Source organism: Strigops habroptila, chromosome 4 (genome assembly GCF_004027225.2).
Source record: "Strigops habroptila isolate Jane chromosome 4, bStrHab1.2.pri, whole genome shotgun sequence".
In the NCBI taxonomy this organism is placed as follows: Eukaryota; Metazoa; Chordata; class Aves; order Psittaciformes; family Psittacidae; genus Strigops; species Strigops habroptila.
Window position 1 is genome coordinate 22,718,958 of NC_046358.1, and position 14,159 is coordinate 22,733,116.

The 14,159-nt window shown below is 39.2% G+C and overlaps 1 protein-coding gene across 3 annotated transcripts in view; it reads right to left on the reverse strand.

Moving 5' to 3' along the window:
- The window catches only part of TRAF3 (TNF receptor associated factor 3), a 74,595-nt gene that overhangs the window by 19,731 nt on the left and 40,705 nt on the right, over positions 1 to 14,159 (reverse strand). For 2 of the 3 annotated variants that reach the window (XM_030483279.1, XM_030483280.1), the window contains exons 5-9: positions 13,672 to 13,723; positions 8,993 to 9,097; positions 7,931 to 8,098; positions 3,448 to 3,528; positions 649 to 723 (exon numbers count right to left, since the gene is read on the reverse strand). In XM_030483279.1, coding sequence (XP_030339139.1) covers positions 649 to 723; positions 3,448 to 3,528; positions 7,931 to 8,098; positions 8,993 to 9,097; positions 13,672 to 13,723 — 481 coding nt within the window. The remainder of the gene's footprint in view (positions 1 to 648; positions 724 to 3,447; positions 3,529 to 7,930; positions 8,099 to 8,992; positions 9,098 to 13,671; positions 13,724 to 14,159) is intronic. The other variant, XM_030483281.1, reaches the window with a different exon arrangement.

Here is a 14,159-nt window from a genome sequence, read left to right on the forward strand (position 1 = left end):
TCCCCAAGATATATGATAAGGGAAGCAGAATATTGGAAGAGACGGGAATAAAAATACTGAAACTAAACTCTGAGGTTTGGCTTTCTTACTTTTTTTTTTTTTAATATTGCAGGGATTGCCAGGATTAAAACCTACAACTTCTTTTTTTAAATTTCAAGCTATGCTTTGATTATACACCTATGTGCACAGAGACATACGAATGCACATAAAAATACATGTTAAGTGTGTTAACCTATGCTTAACCTTAATAAAAATACTAAGACACACAAATGAGAGAAAATATAAACATACTTAGCTCAAGAAAATTACGTATTTTCATAGAAACAACTGAAGCTACTAGCCTATTTTCTGAAGAACAAAAGTAACTTTCCTTTTATTCTAAGTTTAAAAGTTCTTCAAATGTATCATCTTCCTATTTCAACAAGATGTATGTAATAAACGAACTCCCAAACCACCACAGGAATGTGTGGGCTTTTTATATTGTTTATTTTTAAAATGCAAAACCAAACATCTGCTGCATAATCACTTGGTGCAACTGGATCACTTTTTCTTAACCGAGACTAGAGAAGTCCAGAACTTTCACGTCAAAGAGTTAGGTTCTATTTGCAGACTTTCATCAATTGGGAAGTATAATTGTTATATACTGACCTGAAAAGTGCAGCCATAACGCTTAAAACTACAGGTACTTGGGGCATTAATACATTCTGACAAATGTGCATTCAACTGCAATAGGAAAAAAATGTGAGTTTTGGCAAAAGACGTTTGCATGATAATGCTCAAAACATAAAGGGCACAGGTTTGTATTGTGTGCCATTTGCAGAACATACAATACATGTGTGTATATTTTCTCCAGTCTGAAGTGCAAATACTATATATACACATATGTAAACCACACGCACATGCCAATACATTATACAGTGTGATACATTTAATATACAGTGAAACTTCTACTAAAGACTATTTCAATAGGCAACCCAATTAAAAAAAAAAAAAAGGCAAACAAAAAGAACACACTCTACTATTATTTATATGATTTCATTTGACTTTAGTGAATGGCTAATCTTTTCTCAGCAAGTGATTTTTTACTGGTGTTCTGAGCAAGTCTTAAGATCAGTTTCACTGTAGTAAAGTACATTTTTTTCTAATCCTGATTTCATGAGGAACCAATTTTTCAAAACATAACATGCAATTCTCTCCATGCCTGAATTTAACAGTTAAATTACACAAAAAAGACTAAACAAGTACTGTATGAAACAGACAAAGAGTCTCAGAATAGGTACAGTTCAGTAACTTTAAAAAAAATGCAGTACACAGGAGTAAAACTGATTAGTAAAATGCCTGCATTTTTCACAGATTGAGATTTACTCCAATATCTTGGATTATTATGAGCACAGACTACTTTTCATTTAAAAATGAACCAATTCACAGAAGCATATACATATATACAGATGGAAGCCATTGCAGCACAGACGGCAGCAGCTGGATGCAAACTGCCCAAAAGTTGGAGGAAGAGCCATTTCTGGGAGGGATAGTGCAATAAACACTCCCTCTTCAAAAACATGATCTGCAGTTCATATTTCCCGCAAAGCAGATAGGAGCTAGAGCACAGCTCCTCAGCTGGCATCACTCTTCTGGGTTTCAAAAACCAATTTGAAATTCCCATACCATAAGCCCCACATGACTCAGCTCATCCACCTCCATGGAAAGAGGTAGTGAACCAACGCTGCTTTGGACACATAGCTCTGGAAGAGACAGGACAGGCTTTAAAATCTGATACCGAGATGAAATCAGTCACTCATCTCTGATATACACCTATTATGTTCTAAACACTATCTGCAGAAATTCACAGTGTAGTTTCAAATGACAGGTGGTTCAGAAAAAAAATAAGACCAAATAAGAGAGAGACATGTGGTACAACAGGCTTCACAAGAATGCCACATTTTCAACTTCTCAAACTAGAAGTCTGCCAAAGAGTTATGAATTAAAAAAGAAAAATTGCCTTTTATTCTACAGTAAGATATTCATTTTTTGTACACTACAGAATTTTCTCAAACTGTTAGGCAGGCATTTTCCCATTTTCCACATTAGAGTCATTGTCCCTAACCATGCAGCTAAGTAATGTCACATTTTCACAGTATCAGAAAAAAATTAAGCAGCATACAGCAACAGATGATGCAGGGCAAGATGACTGTTTAAAGTTCTGTTGCTACGGGTGGTTTCAGAACCCAATTCTGACTACCTGTGTAACAATCCAGCCTTTAATGGGTCAATTCCTATTAGCACTCAGATACATCTCAAAGTAACTGCTGAAGATGTAAGAATATGCCTAAGTGCTCCAGAACCAAGATCTAAACTCGGAAGAAAGCACTGCCGGAATTGGCTCAGTATATATATTTTCTCTTTTCTTAGCTGCTCAATTTCTCTTAATAGGTACAGTATCTATCACGTATTTCATTATCCTGGGGGAAAAGACTACCCCTGTGCTTGGCAGGTGCCTTACGTGCCTTGTGCACTGCAACTTGATTAATAATTTACAAATGTAACTGAAAAATCATAGAAATCCAACTAAAGAAGTAAGTATCAGAGAAAAGAGAAAAGCTTATCCTCAGATCAGAAACTTAACTTTCCTTAAATGAGGCTTACAGAGAGCTGAAGACTTAAATAAGCTCTTCCCCATCCTTGGAGAATAAGTTCTATTTTTAGGAAAAAAAGTAACTCAGACAGATGCTACTTAAATTGTTTAATGCACAAGAACACAGATCTGTTCAAACAAGAAAATATTTTATTTTTTTTTTTAATCTGGTCTTTATATTATTCCTACAATCTTCCACAATTTAAGAGAAATTTTTATGCCTTGTTGCATCTGGCTATTGGAACTTTGTACTGATATTACTCTGTACCTTACACTAATTCTGTGTGTCAGTTATTATTTTTTCTCAAATTTAACAGACTTAATAATAACTAAAGGTTTTCCTTTGAATGATTCTACACATTTATATGATTTTTCTAGTCGTTACTAAGACTAGAAAGATTTTTCTAGTCTTTATTAGTGCACACTCCTGTTCGTGTGCACTAAATATTAATTCCCTCTTTTTATTTTAATACAAGCTAACTACCCAAGATGCTGCTCTATTGTGCTCAACAAATGCTTCAAATGGGGGAAGTGCAGGGAAAGAGCTAGTAAAAAGGAAAGCAGGAAAGACATGCGCTAATCTTGGACAAGCCAAGTGTAATAATAACACAAATCTCAGAAACTATATCTTTTTAAATAGTTTTTTCAAGAAATCATTAAAAATATTTGTGTGTTATCACACTTAACTGTGTGGTAGAAAAAGCTTTCTTTAGATCTCACATTTTAATAAGAAAATGGCTTCTGGCAAAATTCTTGCGAGATCTTACTAAAAAGTTATTTAATTTTTCAGCACAACACTGGGCATGACTTCTTACCTCGCTCCTCATGAGTGTTTTAACACTACATTTATGAGGACATGAAACCATGACACACGGGCAGTCTGTATCTTCATGTTTCTACAGAGGGGAAAAAAAAAGAAAAAAAAAAAAAAAAAAAAAGGCAAACAAACCACAAATCAACTCTTACTCTGAAATTAAAGAGAGCACTTACCTGCAAAGAAAATCATCCCACAGTAATTAAAAACACACACACCATCTTTTCCAGCGTTTACCCCAATTGTGTAGTTACAGAACTGCAATTGCTTAAACATCAGTTTATGCTTTCAATGGATATGTTGGTATTCTGAAGCAAAAATTAGGGGGCGGTTGTGTTTTCCCATGCAGAGTGGGAAGTTATTTCCTTCCCATTTTATTGTTTTTACTTAGAGCAACGAAACAATAAAACGTCTAGTTTTCTTCCCCAAGAAACACTGACAAAAATGGGCGTCTTTAAGAGCGAGTAGGACCACTGCAGATACCCTTTCTAGTAAGGGTATACCACGAAGCTTTAGGAGCCTACTGCCCCACAAACTTTAATGGCTTATCAACTACAAAACTAGAAAAATAATGCTCCCTTCTATCATTCATTCCCTAATTTTAATTCCCTTACTCTCTTCTCTAGCCTACTCAAACTATCTGGCAAAGGCTGTAACACTGACTCTCAGTTCTCTCCTTACTCCACATCCCAGGGCCCACTCACTGAAACCATGGGGAGCCTTTCCAATGACTTCAGGATATACCAGAGTAATCCTATTCCAGTGGCAGAATCCTTTTCCTACTGACCATATTAATACTGCCCAAGCACCAATTTTAAAGGGGAAGCATTTTTAAGTACTTTTTTGGCTTATCCACAGAAAACCTGCCCAAGTGCATCTACCTGGACTCATGCAAAAGCATTTGATGCTGTCCTGCACGACATCCATGTCTGTAAATTGAAGAGACATGTATTTGAGGGATGGAGCACTCAGTGGATAAGGAATTGCCTAGACGGTTGCACTCAAATAGTTGCAGTCAATGGCTCAAGGTCCAGGTGGACACCAAAGATGAGAAACGTTCCTCAGGGGTCAGTATTGGGAGTGGAGCTGTTTAACATCTTTGTTGGTGACATGGACAGTGGGATTGAGCGCGCCCTCAGCAAGTTTGCTGACGACACCAAGCTGTGTGGTGTGGTCAACACGCTGGAGGGAAGGGATGCCATCCAGAGGAACCTTGACAGGGTGAAGAAGTGGGCCCATGTGAACCGCATGAAGTTCAACAGGACAAGTGCTAGGTCCTGCACCTGGGTCAGGGCAATCCAAGCACAACTACAGGCTGGGCAGAGACTGGATTGAGAGCAGCCCTGAGGAAAAGGACTTGGGGGTTGATGAGAAGCTCAACATGAGCCAGCAGTATGTGTTTGCAGCCCACAAAGCCAACCATGTTCTAGGCTGCATCAAAAGCAGCATGACTGTCTCCCTCTACTCTGCTCTCATTAGACCCCACCTGGAGAACTGCATTCAGCTCTGGGGCCCCAAACACAAGAAGGATGTGGACCTGTTAGAGCAAGTCCAGAGGAGGGCCACCAAGATGACCAGAGGGCTGGAGCACCTCTCCTATGCAGGGAGGCTGAGAGAGTTGGGCTTCTTCAGCCTGGAGAAGGCTCAAGGGGAAAGCTTCTAGCAGCCTTACGGTACCACAGGAACGCCTACAGGAAATCTGGAGAGACAATTTTACAAGGGCATGTAGTGATAGAAGAAGAGGGAATGGCTTTAATCTCTAAGAGGGTAGATTTAGATTAGTTATTAGAAAGAAATTCTTTACTGTGAGGGTTGAGACACTGGAACAGGTTGCCCAGAGAAGTTATGACTGTCCTCTCCCTAGAAGTGTTCAAGGCCAAGTTGGATGGGGCTTTGAGCAACCTGCTCTAGTGGAAGTTGTCCCTGCCCAAGGCAGGGGGGTTGGAAGCCGGTGATTTTTAAGCGTCCCTTCCAACCCAAACCATTCCATGATTCTATGAAAAATATAGTAATTCAGAAGCATATCAGGCTACTAATTTCTGATTTAAGAACACACCATCTTTATCTGCTAGAAGTATAGGATGGAAAAAAACACAACCAACTTTTGAGATGATGTAAACAAAAGAAAAGAAATTAAGAAGTTAACACCTCGTGACAGTGCAGGCAAGACAAATGCAATCTAAAACTCCGTGTACTAATGCTAACTAAAGAGTCTGCCTCCAACAATGGGGATTTCCTACCCCAGGGGTCATGGGATTCTATGAAGACATGAACCATGCATACTCTGGTAAAATGTATGTATCATTTGCATATCTTTTTTCTCAGTACACTCCCTCTATCTCCATTTTCAGTTCAAGTCACTGAGGCCTGCTTTAGTCATTATTACATTAGAGAAAATTTTAGGCTAGAGATGAACTCAAGCTCTGGGTGACAGAACTCAAATGAGAAGTCAATAGGAGCCTTTCACACAAACGTACAGTCTCATTCAGCTTTTGATTCTCATTACCAAAGTATGAGGTAACATTTTATCAGGCCACAAAAAGAAAAATCTGTATTTCTATAGTAACTGAAATTTCAAAAATCTAGGAAAAAAAATTAAAAATAGCAGCCAATTGCTAATTTTCTAATTGCAGAGCTTTCTGCATCCTTAAAGCAGCATGGAAGCAAAACTGTCCTTTTTCTGCGTACTGAAACATAAAAGCCAGTGATAACATTAGAACACATAACACTGCTTGGAAATGTTCTGATTTACAAATGTAGATTTGTCAAGAACTTTTATGGGCAGGTGAATAGTGGTACCAACTTCAATACAATCAAAACAGTGACATCAACATAAAACTACATTTTAACAAACCTCTTTGGCTCTCTGTATAAGCCACGTCTGTTACCTCTTAAAGCAACTCAGAATTCCATTACTTGGGATTTTGGAGAACAGTTACTTTATTTACACACACTCTTTCCTATACTTCAGAGTAATATGCTATTCTTGTTTCCAATGTGAATGCCTAAATTAGGTTTCGCTGCGAATTAAAAATCTGATAGACTAAAGCTATCTCAGCTTCTAAATATCTTGAAAGCTACCACTAGTTCAAAGATTTCATAAATGTTAAATCCATCAACATCTTATAAAAGAGAAAGCTCTTAAACAGAGTTCTATGTTCCTCAAAACCTAAGAAGAATTTCAAGACTCTGAAAACTTTAACTATGTTGCTCCTAGAAAGAAAAACTGCTACAAAGAACCTGCATGTTGCTTAGATATGGAAATCCAGTTTGTATAACAAGACGTATTTAGTACTCACCGATTTTGTCTGTTAAGACACTACACATTCTTTAATGTCACTCCTTGCCTCACATCAGTTCCCAGCCTAAAGAAAAATCTGGGAGAACAGCACTCATAACCTAGCTAAACACAGTTTCACCTCCGTATCAGAATGTGCAAGAATAAACACAGTGTAACCTTGATTTTTTTTCTGCGTATTTTCCCATCTCAGACACCTTATGCTAGGTAAATGCACAATAATTAAAGTACTAGCCCTTGCAAGTATACACTCAAATAACTGAAAGCCAGATCTAAATCAGAACTTGGTGTGATTCTACCTACACTTTTTGCAACAACATCTCTGAGCAAAGAATGCTTCTTTATCATTGTGAGACTTCACCTAACAAACAACATACAAAAACACTAATGAAAATTAAATTCTCATCACTCTTACTATACTGAAAAGTCTCAAAATCCAAGACTGTCAAACTATGGAAACTATATAAACAGAACTTTTTTCAAAGGTTTAAGATTACAGCAGGAGGAATTCAGCATAATTCAGTTTAATGTGAAATAACACAAACACAGTCAAGTTACAATTCTATATGTAAAGTAAGTAAGACTTTCTCAAGAAGCCTTATACTTCTAACTCACAGCATGCTGCTTGTCAGAAAACCTGCTTGTATGCGAAGAACGGCAGTAACTCTGTCTAGGCCTGTCAGGTACCATTGCTGGTTATGCCATGACACAATTTCTTTTTACTCTATTTCCTCCTTTCCTCATAACAGATCATAGAGTAAGCACCCAAGAAGGATTATACAGAAAGATGCTATTTTTCCAGTCAATTGCTATGCTTATGCTTTTCCTGCACAATAATAATTGTTATCATGGTAGTTGCATTTATTATATCCATTTAAGCAAAATAAAAAAGCATAGCAAAAATTACTTTAGTATCAATATAATGCAGTGGATCTGATTTATTTTTTTAAAATGCAGTATCTGAACAGGAGGAAAAAAAAAAAAAAAAAAAAGAAAGTGTTTCCCACTCAATACAGCATTGTTTTCACAGAAAAATGCATATTTGGAAGTCAGCCTACTTTTTTGACTTACTAATTGTGGCTGAGAGGCCAAGGCTCTATTGGCAGCTACACAGAAGCATGAGAAGAGTTATTATTCCACATTAATATATGGAGTTTTGGTCTATATACACACGAAAATACCGTACCTGCAACATTATCATTGGGACTTGGCTTTTACAGTATTTACAGGTTGTCTCCCGGTATTTACAGGTCTTCTCTACATGGTCTGGCAAATCTTTTCTCAGTATTTTTTCTTTGCAATCAGCACGAGGACACGAGAGTTCTTCAAACTGACAATCAGTTTTCAAATGCATCTGAAAGATTAAAAAAATAAGTCAAGCCAACTAAGCGTTGTGTATGTCTTCTATCTTTTGAAGACATCCCACATTAAATAACTTCAGAACCAATGAAAGCAAAGTTTTGTGCACTATATTGTGCAAGCGCAAATACTAACAAATCTACTCAGGAATACATTTCTGACTTTACACTCCCTTTACCTAGACAGCAGATTTCACTGTATTATAGATGTACACAAACTACTTTTATACTAAAAGCATTCTAACACAGCATTCTACACAGGCTAAACAAAAGGTAAGCGTTCTTTTTCAAGGTATATTACTGCACATAAACATAGATGCTGCTTTCAGTTGTTTTAAGTACCTGAGCTTGTTCATTCCAAGCAAGCACCTACACATCTCCCTGCAAACTGCTGTATAGTCAGACCTTACAAATGTTAAATTACTGAATTTCTGCTATGTTATGCCTTCATGAAATAAAGCTACAGGTTATTTTGTGCAAGTCTGGAGAAGACAAAGGTTTAACTCCACACATAAACCACCACTTTCGTGAGAGGATTAAGACTAGTAAATAAAAACACATCAAAAAGGAATTAAAACTTCTCACATTTGTGAAGTACATATTTTTTCCCCAATTTCAGTTCTCCCTCCAGTTCTCATATGCTTCATACATTTACATCGTCAAGCTTTAGTGTCACACAAGAACATGATTTTTTTTTTTTACTACAATTCCTTATAGCTCATAAAAAACTTGAGTTTCAAAATAGTTTAACTATTCTGACATTTATAAATTTTGAAATTTATAAACAAACTAGCAAAGCAAGTCAAGAAAAGGACTGCAGTTTTAATTTGCAAGACTTCTTCTCATTCTCTAACTGACAAGGAAGTTTATGACTATGTTAAATTACTCACCAGTAATTGACCCAAAGATAGCTGTTCCTTACAGCCCTTGTTTTCATTTCTGCAGTATATTTGAAGGGCAAGTAGTTCTCTCCTGCAACAATTATCTTTAAATACCTGAAAAATTAAAAATCACTTCATTTTAGAAATTTAAAACCACTGAAGAATATGCAACTTGAAATAAAGTAGAAGCCATACAATTTGGCTATAGCAGTGTCATTTAATTCTAGCTTTATGTGCCAGAAATAAAATCCTACCATTCAATTTTTCTTGAACATGAACATCACAGATTCCTCCACCACAAAGCAACCCAGTGAAAGAGAATATTTGGACAACTACTGTTTTACTAGAAATACAATAAAGGAAAAGGTAGAAAAAAGGACTAAATATTTTACTATTTGCTTGCCAAGAAAAGGCCTGCATAAACCGGAACTTCACATTGTTTGGGAAGCTGGTGCATTAGGCACAATACCATAAGACAAAAAAGAGCCAGAGAACAGTGATTCAGACAGAAATGATTTCATGGAAGGCAGTCCCACAACGACTAGACTGGTTAGTTGGAACTCTTACTTGCATGTCAGTGGTAACACATAATGAAAGACACTTTCTAAGGTCTTAAACCTCTTCCAGTCTATTATGTCACAGATCTGCAAGCTTTACCTATTTCTCCATTTTAATGTTCATAAGCCTTTCCAGCTTTTTTTTTTTTTTTTTTTTTTTTTTTTTTTTTTTTTTGAGGGGCGTCTATAATAGAACTGCAAGAAGTCAGAAACGGAGAGCTTGGAGTTTGGATTTTTTACTCTTTATGGGTGATAGCCCATAAGAGATAAAGAGACAACACAACTACACTCTCAAGAAGCCCCACTGCTAAGGGCAGTAACTGGAGACAAAGACCAAAGAGCATTGCTACTATTCTGAAGTCCAAAACAAAGGGATATAAACTTCTAGTTATTTTGTAATTGCTTTCATGACCATTAAGAAACACCAAAGAACCAAGTCCAACCTCTAACAAACGGATTTCTGTGATACTGCATACACTGCTGGGTTGTTATAATTACAGAACAGTTCTGCAGGCTAACTTTTAACAGCAACAAAGAATTATGATGACCAGATCTGTCTACAGTGACTATGAATCTATCCCCAGTATCGGTGAAAAAGGAAATACTGCAACCATTCTCATCTGACACAGGTCACTGATTCGCTTACTTTCCAGATGCACATGTGAAGTTTAATGAATCAACAAATCTCATTTGAATAATCAGTTGTCAGTACTGTAGTATTTTTTGCAAAGTAATTCACAGGGTTACTAGGCACAGTTTTGCTGACTGAAATTAAGGTAAGAAGACAATTTTTAAACAGTGCTGGTTTCAGCTGTAACAGTTATTTTTAATCCTGGTGCAGTAGCTGGTAGCTGGTGCAGTGCTGTGTTTTGGCTTTAGGATGAGAACAATGCTGATAACACACCGATGTTTTAGTTGTTGCTAAGTAGTGCTTACACTGATCAAGGGCTTTACAGTTTCTCATGCTCTGCCAGTGAGGAGGGGCACAAGATGACAGGAAGGAGCAGAGACAGGACACCTGACCCAAACTACACAGCACATCATGCCCGGTATATAAACAGGGAGTGAGTTACCTGGAAGGGCAGATCGTTGCTCAGGTCAGGCTGGGTTATCAGTTGGCTGGTTGCCAGCAATTGTATTGTGCGTCACTTGTTTTTATTGGTTTGACTTGGTTTTCTTTCCTTTCCCCTTTTAGTTTTAGAGTCTCTTCCCTTGTTATTTCCCCTTATTGTTAGTAGTAGCAGTTTAATATTATACTTTAGTTTTTGGATTGTTCTTATCTCAACCTGTGGGTTTTACATTCTTTCAATTCTCCTCCCCATCCCACTCAGAAGGGCAGGGGAAAGAAAGAGGGGTGAGTGAGTGGTTGCATGGTGCTGAGTTACCGGCTGGGCCTAAACCACGACAAGACCCCAACCATGTCAAAACTGAATTATGCTGAGTACTGTTCAGAGAACTATTTTGACTTAAGGAAAGATTAATGTACTTACTAATCTTTTATCGAAAACTGTTACTATTACAAGTGTTTACTTAGGCAGGAAAGACTACCAACACACAGAATTTACTAAACACTTCAGAAAAATCTAATGTAAAAACTGCATAAACCATGTACTAACTCAAAAAGAATTTTCTCTACACTCAACCTTTCAAAGGCAACACAAGTTTTCCTGTGAAAAATACTGAAGGGGGTATCATAGAAACATAGAATCGTAAGGGTTGGAAAGGACCTTAAGATCATCTAGTTCCAACCCCCCTGCCATGGGCAGGCACACCTTGCCCTAAACCACGTGGCTCAAGGCTCTGTCCAACCTGGCCTTGAACACCGCCAGGGATGGAGCATCCACAACCTCCCTGGGCAACCCATTCCAGTGCTTCACCACCCTCACTGTAAAGAACTTCTTCCTTATATCTAATCTAAACTTCCTCTGTTTAAGTTTGAACCCATTACCCCTTGTCCTACCACTACAGTCCCTAAGGAAGAGTCCCTCCCCAGCATCCTCGTAGACCCCCTTCAGATACTGGAAGGCTGCTATGAGGTCACCACGCAGCCTTCTCTTCTCCAGGCTGAACAGCCCCAACTTTCTCAGCCTGTCTTCGTACGGGAGGTGCTCCAGCCCTCTTATCATCCTCGTGGCCCTCCTCTGGACTCGCTCCAACAGCTCCATGTCCTTTTTATGTTGAGGACACCAGAACTGTACACAGTACTCCAAGTGGGGTCTCACGAGAGCAGAGTAGAGGGGCAGGATCACCTCCTTCGACCTGCTGGTCACGCTTCTTTTGATGCAGCCCAGGATGTGGTTGGCTTTCTGGGCTGCAAGCGCACGCTGCCGGCTCATGTTAAGCTTCTCGTCAACCAACACCCCCAAGTCCTTTTCTGCAGGGCTGCTCTGAATCTCTTCTCTGCCCAGCCTGTAGCAGTGCCTGGGGTTGCCCCGACCCAGCTGTAGGACCTTGCACTTGGCTTGGTTAAACTTCATAAGGTTGGCATCGGCCCACCTCACATGCGTGTCAAGGTCCCTCTGGATGGCATCCCTTCCCTCCAGCGTATCAACGGAACCACACAGCTTGGTGTCATCGACAAACTTGCTGAGGGCGAACTCAATCCCACTGTCCATGTCACCGACAAAGATGTTGAACAGGACCGGTCCCAACACCGATCCCTGAGGGACACCACTCGTTACAGGTTTCCAACTGGACATCGAGCCATTTACCACAACTCTTTGCGTGCGGCCATCGAGCCAGTTTTTTATCCACCGAGTGGTCCATCTATCAAATTGATGTCTCTCCAATTTAGAGACAAGGATGTCATGTGGGACAGTGTCAAATGCTTTGCACAAGTCCAGGTAGATGACATCAACTGCTCTGCCGCTGTCCATCAGTTCCGTGGCTCCATCATAGAAGGCCACCAAATTGGTCAGGCAGGATTTCCCCTTAGTGAAGCCATGTTGGCTGTCACCAACCACCTCGTTGTTTTTCATGTGCCTTAGCATGTTTTCCAGGAGAAACTGTTCCAAGATTTTGCCAGGCACAGAGGTGAGGCTGACTGGTCTGTAGTTCCCCGGGTCTTCCACCTTCCCCTTCTTGAAAATGGGGGTTATATTACCCTTCTTCCAGTCATCGGGAACTTCACCTGACTGCCAGGATTTTTCGAATATGATGGACAGTGGCTTAGCAACTTCATTCGCCAGCTCCTTCAGGACCCGTGGATGGATTTCATCAGGTCCCATGGACTTGTGCACATTCAGGTTCTTAAGATGGTCTCGAACCTGGTCTTCTCCTACAGTGGGCCTAAGGTCTTCGTTCTCACAGTCCCTGCATTTGCTTTCCAAGACTTGGGTTGTGTGGTCAGAGCATTTGCTAGTGAAGACTGAGGCAAAGAAGTCATTAAGAACCTCAGCCTTCTCCAAATCCATGGTAGCCAGTTCTCCTGATAGCCTCTGGAGAGGGCCTACATTGTCCCTAGCCTGTCTTTTATTTGCTACGTATCTATAGAATCCTTTCCTGTTATCTTTTACATCCCTTGCCAAACTTAATTCTAGCTGGGCCTTAGCTTTCCTAACCTGGTCCCTAGCTTCTCGGGCAATGCTCCTGTATTCTTCCCAGGCCGCCTGTCCTTGCTTCCACCTTCTATAAGCTTCTATCAGCAAAGTAACTTATCATCTGATTCTATTACAGCTACTGTAACTCTACACTGCTGTTGTTCCCGTGTGGTTCACAGAACACCACACTGTAAAAACAAATCAGTTAAACAGTAGACACTGGAGCCAAATCAGGAGTAAGGTTTGCCTAGACCTGTCACATCTCTGCATCTACAGGAGATGCAATATTTCTTACCATCCTCCCAGCTGATGGGAAAACAACTGCCATGTGTTGCTGCAGCTCCCAACCTTGAAAACAAGATGTGACACCTGGCTGGACCATTAGGGTTGAAGCTGACATGTTTTCTACCATGTGGTTAACAGTAAAAATGAGCAGTCTTCCTACGTAAAATACATGGTTTAGGTTTTATAACATAACTGTCTTCCTCAGGTAGCATATTAGGCTTACAAAATAATTACCTCAAAGCAGTAACACATCTTATGTACACCACACAATTCAATACTCTTGAATAAGAAGCAATTTTAACAATACCTTATCTTTTACTATGCTTTCTTGACACGCTGTACATTTTGGACTAGAAGAACTAGAGAGAAAAGAAAACAGAAAAGCTATTTTTATTCATCTGAATTTCTATAGTACAAAAATTTCTCTTTATGAGGCACTTAGTTATGATTATTAAATATATTTTATAATCATTAACAGTGGATATAGTTCATTACAATGAGATAACACAAACAGTGAGTTTTCAGTGAGCAGTATCTGGCATTCTTAAGGAAATAAGACCACCACAATGCCTCCAGCCAGCTGTGCAGTGGTTTTCTTCAGGGCTGCACAATTAATTCCCTATTTTACAGCCTGTGCCTGATCCGCAGTTTTCATCACTTCTCAATCTATCTGTGCAAACAGGCAAAATACTGTCTTTTCAATTATCCAGTCCTTTCTCGAACAACACCTAATTAAACTTTACTTTCTCTGACAATCAATTATAAATTTTTGGGGGGGCGGGGGGGGGTGGGGCG